This window comes from Plecotus auritus, assembly GCF_963455305.1.
Source record: "Plecotus auritus genome assembly, chromosome: 8".
NCBI classification, from domain to species: domain Eukaryota; kingdom Metazoa; phylum Chordata; class Mammalia; order Chiroptera; family Vespertilionidae; genus Plecotus; species Plecotus auritus.
Genome location: NC_137782.1, coordinates 95,126,375 through 95,142,037, shown reverse-complemented (window position 1 = coordinate 95,142,037; position 15,663 = coordinate 95,126,375). Strand labels below are relative to the sequence as shown.

Below are 15,663 nucleotides of genomic sequence, written 5' to 3'. Positions count from 1 at the left end.
TTGTCTCTGAAAGAAGCTGAAGGAGACTAAAAGCAGATGTTGTCACAGCTGGAGACAAAGGTCTTGCACCACAGAGAAAGTCCTTCTGTGTTCACAGCCCAAAGACCAAGAGGCTGTCACCACGCAGCAGAATGGACAGTCACTCTCTGTGGTTGTTAGTACAGCCAAATCCATTTGCTGTGCATTCAAAAGTATGAAGCAGATCTTTCAGTAGAATTAATGGCACTGCTTATGATTGAGTGTGAATCCCTAATGATTTTCCTGTATATCATTTTGTACTTACCAACCAGCCAACAAAACACCAAAACAAAAATGTAGATATTTATGCAACAAAACATTATATGATTAATCTTTTGAGACCAAAACATGCAATAATCCTTTGACTTGGAATGTTATTAACTCAACTGTGCTGTTTGGCTGAAGAAACTTATCTGATAAACCTACAACTCTACTTGTAGAGTCACTAGTTCTATTGCTTCAGAGGGAAAGTGAGGAGAGAGCTGTGCTTATCAGAAAATAGAATAACTAGAGAAACTAACAAGGTATGTACCTTTTAAATTCTCTCAATGTTTCCCAAGTGTGGGGATGTACAACTGGCAGTATAAAGATGATGTTTGGTATGTGGATGAATGATTCTTAATAATTTTATTTTACTTTAATGCATATCAGAAAATATACATAACTACTAATTAAGACTTTATTATTGCCCTAAATAAATTAAATTATTTTATTTAGGACAATAGTAGCTTCTTTAAGACAGCGATGATTTGAATAAAAGTATTAAGCAAATAATAGACCCAAAAGTGGACACATATGGAAAAAAACATTAAAATGGTTCTCAAATGGCTGAAGTTTGGTAATAAAGGATTAATTTATTACTATTAGAGTTTGATGAGTTAGCAAAAATGCTATTAAGATCCATGAATATCTGTTTCTTCCATGTTATCACCCCCACTTTTTCTCCCTATGTATTGTGTCTCCATTGACTTCAAGTGGCTTCAAGAGGTATAGACAAAGAAGAATAGTATTCTGCTGCTATGTAAAATAAGTCTACTTATCCTTACAAAGAGTGCAGGAGTTATCTTCATAAGGAGATATTGTTTTGAATTAAGGATGTTTTTCTCTGTAATGAATAATATTAAATATCAAGAGACATCAGCTCTAAGGGGGGAAGTTTTGGAATAATGCACTGTGCATAGTGCCCTCATGTGGCTTCAAAGTTTAGCTACATTCCAAGTTATGGAATCTAAAATATGGCAGACAATGACAAACAAGACATGTGGGAAAAGGAAACGGCACAAGAAAATGTGTTTTGCCACTACCAAATCCTTTGGTTGAGTGGAATGGGTCACCAATATGGCAGACAGGATGGCAAGTTCTTGGGAATAATCAGACATTCAGTTCATAGAGGATATTGATTGTGGTATGTTTGGTTAGGATGTTCACAAATCACATAAGGCATTTTCATTTTCAGTTTTATTTTTATCAAAACAAAATAATTTAACCATATAAAGAAACAATCCATAGAGTAGCAAGTTCTGAACAGTTGAATGCACGCAAGATGTTGAGTCATCCTCTATGGCTCCAAGTCACAGAGACTATTTTCCCTGGTTCCTTCTCTCGCCAGGGTGAAGTGTTATGATAGAATGTTCCTATACCTCTCCAGAATGAATTATGTATATCCCCACATAAGTACAAAGCATGGGTACAAAGAATGGTACAAACATAGCACACAAGATTTGCTGGGTCCTGATACCTATATATAATGAGTCCTGAAATATCAGGATAAGAAATTGTGCTTAAGATGGAGAAATATAGTGTTTCAAAAGCCAAAGAGGCTCCCTCACAAGAACTATAGGAATCACAACTGACATGAGCAAAAATATCCACACCCTCTTTGCTACAGTGGTAGGAGTGTGATTGCCAGGGCCAGGCAGACCATCTTCGCCTCACCATATTAAATTACATCAGGGGAGGTGAGCAGCCACACATGCCATTGATTGTGACATTTTCCCTAACTATAAAAATCTGCTGCACCAGGCAAATTTTGTGCAAAATGCAAATTTCTATGCTGGGGGTTGGGTGGGAAGGGGGAGAATGTGATCATTCTAAGTGAGGAATGTAAAGTCAAGAGGAAACTATGTGGTATGAGGCTGCAAATCCTTTGTCTTGCATATCCAAGACCTGGGGTCACCATGTATTTTATTTCTGCAAGGATGCTCCTCTCATCAGAGCATCAGCGGAGAGAGCTTTGGAAGGAATGTTTACCTTGCCCTCAGACACTCACCATGCTGGGCAGGGTTTTTTGGTTGTTTTTAAATATATTTTTATTGATTTCAGAGAGGAATGGAGAGGGAAAGAAAGACAGAAACATCATTGATCAACTGCCTCCTGTATGCCCCAGCCCGCAACCTGGGCATGTGCCCCGACTGGGAATCAAACCTCCTGGTTCATAGGTTTGACATTCAACCACTGAGCCATGCCAGCCAGGCTGAGCAGAGTTTTGTTTCAAATCCAGAGGCACCCCCTGCCCCCATCTTTGTTTTTACCTCTTGGCAAATGAACCATAGGTTCTGCTTGATTGTGAACTAAAGGGATGTTAGCTTTATCCAGAATCTCAAAGGTTATATCTTACAGGACATATAAGTTGTACTCCATCATGCCTTCCAACAGGAGGATTCAGGCTGACCATCACAAACCACGTGACTATAAGAGTCCTTTAACAGTATAGGTTGCCAAGGGAGGACATAAAACCTTTTTCCTCCACACCTCTAACAAGTGAGATCTGTCCAGGTGTAGGTACAGTGGCAGCAATAAACCTGATGGTGAGTCTTGAGCATCTTGGATCATGGTACTTGTATACTTTGCCCATGAAAATTGCAAAGGATTCTCAGTGTCCCTTGCCTTAGCTCATGTCAGCATCCCTGGATTTCTTCTCTGTGGAAGAAGCTGAGGAACCAGTGGTTAAGACCTTTACCTGAGGGTACAATAAAATTAATAGCACTCAGGAGAGTAGGGGCCCTGATCTTTAAAGTATGGTTGGCCCTGTTATGAAATAGATTCGTTTTTCTCTTAACCAGTATATAGCACTGGGTATAAAACTGTAGAAATGACAAATTGAGAATATTGAAATTTTATTTTCAGTAACCCAAACTGGGTTATAGATTATTCATGTTATCCTTAAAGGTGTAGCCCTAGAATTGAATTCTGCTAAAAAAAAAAAAAAAAAAAAAAAAAGAGGAAACTAAGATTTATAAAAATCAGACACTGTTGGTTGCTTTATAAAAGGATCCTTCACTAACAACAACAAAAAATCTTTACCTTAGGATGATTTTCAATAGATAAGTCCTCTAGGGTCATTCAAAATACATTTTTAAGACATTGAAATATAGCTTTGCACAAATTCATGTTGATAAAAGGTACACTTTACTTTATATCAGCCACCAGCTAAATGACCAGCTGTGACAAGGGGTTTGGCAACCTGCTCACCTTTGTAAGAGAGATATAGGGAGTTTGAGGTGGGCTCAACGTGCTGCCTTATTTAATCTAGGTTGGGATGTGGCAGCCAAAAGTGGTGGCTCATAGAGGACAGAGCTTCAGCCACCATGAGTTGCTGACTTGGGTCCAGTCAACTAGCTGACAGCTTGGCAGCCCCCAGGAGCAAAGGATCTGGAAGGTCGTTTTCTCTCCCTGACCAGGCCTCCGGAGACAAGGTGGCCAGTTCAGCCTGCAGACATGCTGTCCCCACTCACACAGTAGGGTTATGGTTTTGCTTTTCATTTTTGAATGATGAACCAATGCTGATCAACTAGATGACTGCACCCCCCAAATCTGGAACTCTGGGGCAGGGGGGCAATAGGTGGGGCATCTCTGAGCTCACGTTCTTCATGGAATTGGTGGAAGGTGTTTTGGCTTTGGGTCCCCTCCCAAATATCTTGGGTGCAAGACCCCTCTCCAGGGGGATCCCACCCAACCCACTAAGACCTCCTACATGAAGACGAGGGCAGGCAGTGCATACATCCTCACAGGATCAGAACTTGGAGACACATCAGCTCACCTTGTCCAACTCTCTCACTCTCGTTTGGAGAAACTTAGGCACAGGAAGGGTATGTGCCTTCACCAAGATTTCCCAGGTGGTTAAGGGCAAAGTCAGGCTTTTGTTCTTCCTCCCTCAGCACTCAGGCCACTTTTCCAGACAGCATTGCTCATCAAGGTAGTACAGGTACCTCAAAGGGTAAGTAATCACCACATCACTTTTGTTTGGTTCAGAAAGCACATAAGGTAAATACCTAACCTCCTTTTCACCTCCCTCCTCATGTTTTTCTTGGATGGGCTTGACATCACTTAAGTATTTATGAGCTCATATGAGATGACCATGGATACATGCTAAGTCACCAGGGGGAGGTGGCCTCCCATTAATGTTTTCTATCAATCACCCTGAAATTGGAAAATTCACATGAAGTTCCTTGCAATGTGACCATCCTTAGTGACAGGCAAGGCCATGTTAAAGTATGTTGTAGGTGTGAGATGTGCATCACACCAACTGAACTACAAGAGGGAATAGAACATTCTTACATCAAAGTTAAGCCAAAAGAGCTGAACTATAAATTTCAGATTGTACAAAAATCATACCAAAACAAGTATAAAATATTACTGAAATGCAGCAGTGTAAGTATCTTTAAGTTTTTCCTCTCGCATTTAAGGAGGAGAGGAAGCAGGACTTCCAAGGCTGTGCGCTGAGTCGGCTGACGCAGCCCAGCTATTTTGTTCTGCACTGGGTGCATTGGCTTGGAATATTGGGCAATTTTTTCTGTGCTGTTCTGACTGGAAACAATATAGAGGCTGATTTAATTTGACAGCAAAGTAACATTAAGCCCCCAAAATAAAATTACTGAGATGTACAACAGCGTCAAAACTCCAATTAGTTTTGTATCCTTGAAGCCTCGAGAGGAAACGAAAAGGCTCCGTCACGATGAGCAGGCAGCGGCGAAGCACAGAGATCACTAAATGTAACCCTCTAATTGAAAGTGCTTAGCGCACAATATGACACAGAGAATCAGAGAAAAATAAGTGGGTTTTCCCCCTCAAAATAATGACTCATTACAGAGACTGTTCTATTAACTTTCAATACAACGTTCCTTTGCAAGAGTTGGAAAAACCAAGGTTTCAGAGGTCTGGACAGAAAAGGCACCAGACACCAGACAGTACATGCTTATGTCGCTGACTCATACATAAACATTAGCCACTGAGTGACATTGAAAAATAATCAGCATTTCACCAGATCACGCATTTTGAAGTATATTTACAACTTCCGAGGAGGAGGAGAATTATTCTGACCAAACTTTAGTTTTTTAATGAATCTGAATTTTGTCTCCAGAAAGAACAGAAGTAATTTGGTGCCAAATTCATCCCCTAGTTAACCCCCCAGTGCTTACCCCCAGTTACTAAGGAGGACATCGTTGCCTTGACTCTATGGGGTGTACTTGTTGATAAATGTGGCTTTCATGGCTAATGCCATTTTATGGAGGAGCCAGTAAGGACTGAGGCAGAGAGTACCTGGGAGTCCAGCCACAGTCGCCATGTGCCAAACATCACAGCCACCTTTGCCTTTTCTGGCACCTGTGGACACCAGTGGGGCATGCCCAGGGGATCTGGGAAGGGTGAGGCTGAGTCAGGGGTTTGGAGTTGGTTGGGAATGACTTGGAAAGAACCCAAAATGGCTTTCCCAATCTTTAGGTGCTTCATGACAAGGGTCCGGGAGCCCACCAGCTCGACGGCATTCATGGGAAGCAAGGCCAATGTCCAACTGCAGACACCCTCTGCCCTGGAGCTTCAGATCTCTATCACCAGCCGGTCTTCATCGTCGCTGCTGGTGTCGCTGAACTCCACTCGCGTCTGCTTCCTCATTCCTCCCAAACTCCTCTTCTTGATGGTTTTCAAAGAGGCTTCCTGGACACCCACAGGCTGCTCTGGCGTCGAGGTAACCACACCATCCTTCAGAGCCATTAATCCAGATTCCCGAATTTCCTCAGTGTCCTTTCCTACAGGAGGGCAGGGGCCCAACATTTCCCCACTCTCTAAAGCACACCCCGGAGAGTAAGTTCCTTTCTTCTGCCCCTCTGGGGGAAGACGTGTCTCGGGTCTCCCTTCCTCTTGGTGTGAACTAGTTGGTCGTGGCCCTGAAGTTGGAATGTCAGGATGAGTTTTCCCAGGTGACCTCGATGGAACCGAACCTGAAAGTTTTCGCACAGGTGAAGGCTTTCCTGGCAAGAGTGACGGAGACATGCCCTGGGCAATAGCTTTGCTGTCCGGGGAGCTCTGTGTCCGAGTCTCCCCTGCAGCTGGGCCATGGCCTTGTGGCTCTGCACTGGGAGCTCCCGGGGTGGTGTGACCTCCTCCTGTCCCCAGAGAAGTACCAATGGCAGCCACAGAGGTAGCAGCATCATGGCGGGGAAAGCTTCCTTTGGACTCAAAGGATAAAGGCTCTTGAGCATCCAAGAAAACGTGTAGTTTGGGACCTGCCGAGATTTGCTCCTGGGAAGGCAGCAGCTGAGTCTCAGGCAACCCCAGGTCGAGATCTTTGCCACGGGAGGGAAGGCTGTGGTCACCCACGTGCATGCAGGAGTTGAGTGGCAGGGCCAGTCCTGACCCCACCGTGGCGTTCTGAGGACAACAGTCACCACACTCACCGGCAGAGGGAATAATATCCTGTAACAAAGTGCAAAGGGAAACAGATGGGGGGAAAGGGTTAATTGGTACAAGAAACTTGTGGTCAGAAACATGGTCATCAATGAAACAAGGGCTTGAGTCCTTAATGATTCTTTACTGAGCGTGAACTTCAATATCATATTTTCAATCGGTTTCCGTTAATAACTAATTGGGGCATTAAGTTGAGTAAAGTTCCCTGTTGACACAAAATCGCCTGATGAGACTGCCTTGTGTTTTTGTCTGGCTTTGTGAAAACGCAAACCCCTCAATTACCCAACCAGTCCCAAGCCCACTGAGCACCAACAAGGACAGGAGAGCTATAACCCCAGACAACGTACAGACAGAGACGGCCGAAGTTGGAATTCCCACCTGCACGGTCCAGGTGTCTCTGTTCCTCATAGCCCTTGGACTTGTGCTGGGAGAGCTGCCTCCTGAGGTTGGTCTCCAGTCCTTCTCCTCTCTGTTCCCACAACCAAGAGGCGATGCTGAGGTGGCACAAGATGATTCCCCTTGCAGGCTTAGCCCTAAACGTGGGAGGCACATGTACATACACCTGAAATTATTAAGTCAGCAAGTAGTCATTTCCTAGTTTACCTGTGCCTTCAAGACCAGCTCTGAGCTCAAAAGCACTCATCTCACACCGGGAAAGCGATGTCCCTTGAACCAATTCCCGCCGTCTAATAGTGTCTCCGGTTCTGCTAAGATGAGCAGGAAGGAGGCAAAACCAATTCCCAAAGACAGGAGAATCTCTAAACCTTCTATGAGGCTTTTGCATCAGAGTCCGCTTCCATTTGTGAATCTCAGATTGAGTTCTCTGGCCCTAGAGCCAGAGGTGGAAAGTAGAAAAGTCCCCCTGTCACACATGAGTCCTCGGAGCACTGGGCAGCTGGGGTGAGGCTGGTCTTGTTGCTGTTGTTTTGTGGTGGTGACTGTTTGATTTGGGGGGTAGGAGAGGAGACAAAAGTATGACCTTCACAACATCCACAAAACAGCCTCCCCTGGAATGCAGGTCCGGATCTCAGGGAAGGCAGATCCCATCTTGAGTTAAGATGAGAAAAACATTCTAGAATTGCTGTGTCAGTCAAACCTTTCTACTTATTAAGAAAAACAACAGCACCTGTCCACCCACTCCTCTTCGCCTACTGGATCCTGTTAGTGTGTCTCCTGTCCTCCCGCAAACACGCTCAGAGCACCATTTCTTGGTTTGTTTTTTGTTGTTTTTATTTTATTTCCAGTTTGGAGGATAGTCTGTGACTTCTATGAGGGATTAGGATGAGCACACCTTCTCCACAACCCTCATCGCCCCACAGGTATGCACAGTCCCCACCCCTCTCTCTTTTCAACAGTGAAATCACTGCTGTGGCCATCTGGCTAGAATGTGGACAGTCTCCACTGCCGTGCTTGGGAATGCGCTGTCCGCGCCGGAGCCTCGAGTGTGCTGGGAGGAACTGCCTTTATTACCAACACGGTGTTCCCTGGAGTCAGTTTTTTCTTTTGCTGTGTTTTCTATGGACTTTTTACTAAAATCACCCTCCAACCTCCTTCTCAATGGTCTAAGGCCGTGGTCGGCAAACTGCAGCTCGTGAGCCACATGCGGCTCTTTGGCCCCTTGAGTGTGGCTCTTTCACAAAATACCACGGCCTGGGCAAGTCTATTTTGAAGAAGTGGCGTTAGAAGAAGTTTAAGTTTAAAAAATTTGGCTCTCAAAAGAAATTTCAATCATTGTACTGTTGATATTTGGCTCTGTTGACTAATGAGTTTGCTGACCACTGGTCTAAGGTTTCATTTTCTTAGAAGGATCTCTCATGAGACTTTTCTCCTTTTTTTAAGCTTTTTTAAAAAAATTGTATTGAATGTATTGGGTTGACACTGGTTAATAAGATTATATGTTCCAAGTGTTTAATTCCCTAATATATCATCTGTGTATTGTGTGTTCAGCACCTAAAGTCACATGTCCTTCTATCACCATTTGTCCCCTTTACCCTCTTCCACCTCCACCGCCTTCCTTTCCCTCTGGTCATCACCATGCAGGCAGGAAGGGTCACAGGTGGCGTTCTCCAGGTTGATACGGACGAACACCACTCATGAAACCTTCTGACATGCATCCTGGACTGCAGCTCCAGGCCCCATGCGAGGCTATGCCCCGGATCTCCCTCTACCCCCATCCTTGGATCCCAGGCCCCGGCAGTTCTTTTGGTTTACTTTCTTGCTTCCCTAACCCAAAACTCCGGATAGCTTCATGAGAAAGGGTGAGTGAGAGGAAATGTCGAGACCTTCCCTGGCTGCTTGTCTGAGGAGAACATTCGAACTGGGGTGCATTCTCCTTCAAGCGGGCTCCGGGATGGCTCCGTCCCGGACTGAGAAGTCTGCAGCCGCAGGGCGAGGTTTGGGACCCTGTGGGTGAGGCTTTTGTTGTTCTCTCTCTGAGAAGTCCTGGCTTCTTCCTTGTCTGGGTGTCATCTCCGTCCTGTCTATTTTCCCTCATTGTCTGGGCACTCGGTGCAGCCTTTTGATCTGAATCCTGTCCTTCAGTCTCAGAAACATACATTGTATTTGATTTTCCCCCTTATGTCTTCTTTTCACTCTCTGTATGAGGTTATTGGACCTCTTGGTCTAATCCTCGATTTTTCTTATCTTTTCTATTTTCTATTCTTTGTTTTCTTTCATCTTACTTTTGGAGAATTCTTTTGATTTTCTATCCCAACTCATACTATTTCTACTATCATGTTTTTCATTCCTAAGAGCCCACTATTAATATTAATCATTATCATTCCTTCTTTGTAGCATTCTGCTATTATTTCATGGCTCCAACATCTTCTCTTACTGGCTCTGTTAATATGAATAATGGTTTGTTGGTATTGGTGAAGTTTGTCTCTCCTTACATACTCTCCCTTTCTTCCAAACTCCTTTGTTTCTGTTTGCTTTATCTTTATTTTTTTTTTTCATAGTAAAGACTTTGCTGAGATATTCAGCAATCTTAACTATCCATCCATGTTCACCAAGAAGGCACATGCAAGATGGTTGGGTGCTCCTTACAAATGCAGTCCGTCACCGGGGGCCTCCCTGCGTGGTACTGACTGCCCGGTGTAAGTGGCAAAGCCTGGCATCATTCTCTTTGGGTCTCCACAGGGCCTGGTTGGCACACACGGGACTCAGCCTCCTGCCAGGAAGCACAGCCAGGCTGCCCGCACTAGAGCCGAAACTGGGACTGAGAGTTGAACCCTCTGTTTTCAATGTGGTCCCCTCACTCCCCGCTCAACTGACTGTGCCCGGTGCCCCCAGCATGTTGGACCCGCTTCAGGACTGAGCCCCCAGCATTCTGCCGGGGAGAGAGTGAGGGGTGACCGTGCTGTGGGGAGGAGGGGTGGTGGAGATTTGAGGCGGGGGCGCGGGGGGCTCCTGGGCTGTGGATTTCGGAGTTTTGAGGTGTGCCTGGCTCCCCCGGCCCTGCTCTGGGGCCTGCTTCCTCTGTCACTTTGTCCTCAAAGGTGGTGCCTCACAGACACATTTCCTTCCTGACTCCCCCGGGGTTGTTAGAGGAAAGTGGAGCCAAATGAAGGTGTTCTGTCCTCTCCATCTTGTACCAACAGGACAGACTGACTTCTTCCATCTCAGGGGCTTGTCGCCAGGTCCCTGGTACACTAATCCCGAGCAAAGCAGCTTTGAAGGTCCGTGAAAAGGGCAACGGTTTGGGGACAGATGCCATGGCCTCTCCTTGAACACAGCCTTCACTTGCACTCCTGTGCATGGGGTTGTCTGATGGCACAGACCAGGCCTTTGGCATGCCACCCATTTTCTCAACACCCCCCCCCCCAGTCCCTCCCACGCCTGCTGTCACCCTCCTTCCTGAGGAGTCGGAGAGCCAGCCCAGGGGCCCTGGCATTGGAGCCTCTGACCCAATGGGGAGAAACCAAGGGAGCAAACTGGAGGATGAGATCACTTCCGGTTGACAGGGTCATGAAGAACATAAACACCGGAGACTCACAATGAGAAGGAGGCTGGCTGGAGCCACTGAGCGTGAACAGGGAGGCAGGGGTATGGCTATGGCAGGAGGAAGGGAGTGCCTCCCGTACCTAAAGCTGCAGAAAGGTGGTGCCTGCCATGGAAATGAGGGTGAGGGGGACCACCAGAGGCCGCTCCAGACCTGGAGGAGCAGACCAGGGCCTAATGAGCAGCCAGGTGGAAGGAGGGTGCTGAGCAGGGCAGGGGCCCAGGGAAGGGGGCAGCCCAGGGGCGCAGATCTTGTGGGTCCGGGCAGGTGCTGGGAAGGGAGCTGCGTCTGTCACAGTGAAGAAGCCAGCGTGGCAGCAGGATGCCACAGCTTTTAAGATGCAGGCGGCTCCTGTCCGGAGACTACATTTCCGGGAGAGGAGAGCAGAGCAGGAAAACCATTTTCAAGGTTATCGGTGGGGTGGGGTCAGATGGGAAGGCTTGGCTCGAGCAGAAGTCAAATAGATGAAAGTGGATGATGGAAGACAGTTTCATTGCCACCCATGAAAAATCACCAAAAGATAATAACGATGATAAATGTTTCACTAGCCACATAGTGTACCAAGCGCCTCCTCTCCTTCTAAGTGGATTAAGCTGTGTCTCCACATTGACAAAACAACCAGACAATTCATCCAATTCAATGAAGTAAAACCAATTAGTAAGAGGAAATAATCAGATTGGTCAAATGTCTCCTTGGCAGCTTGTGTGGGTTTTTCAGCTGAACGGAAAGGCCATGTGCGCATTTGACCAATAACTTCTGACTCACCTGGGAGCGAGGAGGGCAAATCCATTGATTTAATTTGCTTCTGACCTACAGTCTACAGAGAAAAGTGAGTTATCTTTCATAATTGTGGGGGGGAATGCCCAAATAATGTCACTAAAGTGTGTTAAACGAATTTGGATTCTTGGAGCAGGACACTAACTTGCTTTGAAAGGAAATGGCTCTTTCCAGGGAGTGAAGGGCCCTGGCTAAGGCATGTGGGTTTCCACATCACTTAGGAGCCTCTCCTCCATCTTGAGAAATTTCGGATTCTTTCATCACCGTGCAGTCTTCAGAAACTCCAACATGCTCACACAATCATGTGAATCTTATTAGAAAGCCATCTCTCATCACAGCTCCTCTGCCCTCCTGCCCTCCCCCTGATTAAAGCTGTGTTTTTAATAATTTTCCTCAGAAATAATTGCCCAACCATGTTTGGAGAGGCAGAGACCGCTCAAAGCATCATAACACACTTAAATTTAGCATCTTGAAAAGGCTTATAAGAAACTGTACAACAATGAGAAAGAAAACAGAGTAAAGAAACAACAGGGCAAAGCTTCCAACATGGCTTAGACATGTCTCATGACCAATCTGCTCCCAGCTGTCTAATCTTAGGCCTGATGAAAATACTAATAGACACATTACTCTAACATCATTATCTGAAAACTAGAGGCCTGGTGCATGAAATTTGTGCACTGGAGGGGAGGATCCCTCAGCCTGGCCTGCAACCTCTCACAGTCCGGGACCCCTCGCCCCTTACCACCCACCTGCTCGCTGCTCCTTAGTGCTACCACGGAAGCAGGAGAGGCTCCCGCTACCACCACTGCGCTCACCAGCCATGAGCCCGGCTTCTGACTGAGTGGCGCTCCCCTGTTGGAGCACACTGACCACCAGGAGGCAGCTCCTGCATTGAGCATCAGCTGCTGTGTTGAGTGTCTACCCCCTGGTGGTCAGTGCACATCATAGCGACCAATTGTTTTGGTCATTCTGCCATAATGAACACTTAGGCTTTTATTATATAGATGGAAGTAATTGGATACAGTTCTTTTGGTTGCCCCAGTACACCAAGAGCTCCACTGACTGGGAGTCCAAAAGACTGCATTATAAGGAAGGGATAAAAATGAGCCTACCATGTCAGCCTTCGAAGCAAACTCTAAGCATAAACAAGAACGCGACATAATCGCCTATTAACTGATCTCAGATGAAATGGTTTCACAGTGTCCCTGACAGTGGATTCACAGGCTGCTGGCAAATATAATTTGCAATTATTTAAGGAGAGCTGAGCAGAACTCTCAAAGTCATCATTGTGTGGGCAGGGACTTCCTCATTTATTCAAGTTTGTTAGGCCCATTTTTTTTTTAATCCATATTTTTGGAGCCCATATTATTGTCCCTAAATATATCTTGAGCCCATGTTTATTGAGTATTGAGCACAGCCAATATTCTGTGCTAAGAATGATGCTGAGGGCAGGCGATGTGTCCAGGGGCAAACGGGACAGTCACCCTATAGAAATTTCAGTCAAATGGGAAAGAAATTCAGTCCTCACATAATTACACAAAAATTTCACCAAGCATGCCCTGGCTGTGTGTGTCAGTTAGTGGAGTGTCGTCCTGTGCACTGAAAGGTTGATTCCCAGTGGGGGACATGCAGGATGCAGCCAATCAATTGTTCTGCTCTCACATCGATGTCTCTCTCTCTCTCTCTCTCTCTCTCTCTCTAAATTAATAAAAATCTATTTTAAAAAACTTTTCACCAAGCAAATGCAGTAAATGCTATGAAAAAGCAAAGGGTGCTATGAGATGGTGACACGAGGCCCTGGCCCCACCTATGTGATGGACATGAGTAAAATCACACATTCTGACATTGTCCCTGCTTGGGCTGGTTTTCTCTCTAATAAGTTTATATAATTAATTCATGTAATTATTCAAGCAATATATATTTTTAAGTTTCTGTTGCATCCAGACATTGCACTAAACTGTTTTGGAAGTAAATTCATTTGTTTCTTCAACCCTATTACAATTTTTGTTTACAAAGTTTCTATGGGGGAAAATATTTGGCTGAAAAGGATGCAGGAGAGAGTCTTCATTCCTCTCTGGCAGGGGCTGGGGTCCTCCATTCCAATCAGAGAATGATCCGAAGTCAGCGGGCGGCCTCGACAGAGGAGACTGGAGAGAGGACCAGAAAACCCGCTTATCAAGTGCAGCCCAGGTACTTGGCACTGCCCTACTGCAGTCTTTTGAAAGTTTGCCTCCACGGAATCACGAATGCACAGGTCTTTTGTTTCAGAAACTGCTTTTCTTAGTGGTTTTCATCTCTTTTCTATTTCTTTGATGAAAGGCACCGGACAAGAACCCTTCCCACATAGGAGTACTCCACCAACCACACGGAGGGTGAATTGGAGCTTCAAACCTTGCTTTAAGTTAAAGCTGTTATTGTGTTCAGATAACACGAGTGTGACTTTAGTATACAGAGCAGAAGCAGGACGATGGGGTCTTGGGAGGAAAAAAGAGGAGGACAAAAGAAACACCGTCGGAGGCGTACAAGGCCGAGGCTGCCCAGCCGTCTGCCTCAGGCACCATTATCTGACATTTCTGTTGCTGAATGAAAAGCGTGTCTGTGGGTCTCTTCCTGGGGATGTAATTGATATATCCCAACAGTGTCTCATCTTTCCTCAAGATTTACACCTGAAAATGAAGGAGAAATTATTCTGTTTCGGCAATTTCAGCACACTATGACTCAACTAATAGCTTTAGGGAAAGAATTAATACTTCTCCATTAATTCTAATGAGAGCAGATGTAGGGGAGCCATTAGCGCTTGTCAAAGGAGAGAGAAGGCCGAGGGGGAGAAGCCGGAGAGACCCCTCCGCACCCCTGACCCAGGAGTCTGGAGAAAACAGGGGGGCAGAGCTGAACTCCCTGAAGTCCCGGATGAAACACAAAGAAAACTCCTAGAGGAAACAGTGGAAAAGGCAGCGCCCACCTTGACTCCGGCCACCTGGGGAGGTGAGAGACAGCGCCTTTCTGTGGGAACAGGGGAGCCTTAGAGGAAGCCCAGGAGCATCTCTACTTCCTGTTCCTGAGATGAAAGGGTTTTAATCACTGTCTCCTATCAGAGGTTTCCCCCAAACTCAGTGTCTACCATCCATCCATTTATACTCAGGGCCTGTCACATACAAGGTATATGAAGGAGAAAGGAGCTGTAGGTTACCACAGATGGGATGACCCATTTGTGTAAAAAAATAAAATAAAAGGGTGTCTGTTCACATCTGCATGTCCATATGGAAAGCTGTGAGAGAAATTAGCCTCCCTCTGGCCGCGGCCCGGAGGCTGGGTTGCCGCACGCACAGCTTGGACAGGCGGCGTTGCACCAAGCATGGTGTTGCTGTGATGGTCTGAAAGAAAAACAAGAGCTAAACAATGACATGGGCTCGAAAATCGCCAGGCGGAGCTCCAGGCGCCCGGCAGCTGCGCATCCGTGCCGTCCAGCGAGCATGCGCTCCAGGGAGGGGAGTCGTTTCTGTAACAAAAGTTTAGTTTCTCAGGAAGAGAAAAGTTGACTTACAAAAGCAAGAAGAAAATGTATTTTTCCATCTTTAACCAAAGCTAAAGTATTTCTGTACCATCCTAATTTTTTTCTTGAGATTTTGCCTCTTCCGAGTAATCATGTCCCATCTCTTTTCTCAGAAACCACTTTTCTCCGTGGTTCGAGTCCCTCTGCTATTTCCCTAATGAAGGCAATCAGTTTGAGAACACTCCACTTACCGTTTTCCCCAAAAAACATACTTAGTGGGAGAGCATGCTTAAAACCTTTCGGTAAGCTGAAACTCTAATCATGCTCTGACAATAAGAGCATGCCCTAAAAAAAGAGGACAAATTGTGGGGAAGCAGGATCACTACAGAAAAAAAACAAAAAACAATAAAAAAAAATTGCTCATGTTACTTGAATTATTTAGTGACAAAATTGAATCAAGAGAACTTACTTTATGGATCATTACTTTCAAACTTTCTTAACTCTAAATGAAAATTATAGAGAGAAGAAGTTCAGGCTTTGGAATATAATTGATGTGTTTAAGCAATTGCCTCATCATTTCTTAAGATTTACATCCTAGAGAAGGAGGTGTTATCCTGTTTCAGCAATTCTGTAAGCAATATTACTTAACTAATGGCTTTAGGAGGAGAAGCTCCCCATTAATTCTGACAGGGAG

At 45.5% G+C, this 15,663-nt stretch overlaps 1 protein-coding gene across 1 annotated transcript in view; it reads right to left on the bottom strand.

The window, feature by feature from the left end:
• Nucleotides 1-5,832: 5,832 nt before the first annotated feature.
• Nucleotides 5,833-15,663, bottom strand: part of ZNF831 (zinc finger protein 831) — a gene marked incomplete at both ends in the record, with an annotated part of 59,965 nt that continues 50,134 nt past the window's right edge. The window contains 2 exons of the mRNA XM_080684557.1: nucleotides 5,833-6,708; nucleotides 7,078-7,232. Of these exons, the coding sequence (XP_080540683.1) occupies nucleotides 5,833-6,708; nucleotides 7,078-7,232 (1,031 nt within the window). The remainder of the gene's footprint in view (nucleotides 6,709-7,077; nucleotides 7,233-15,663) is intronic.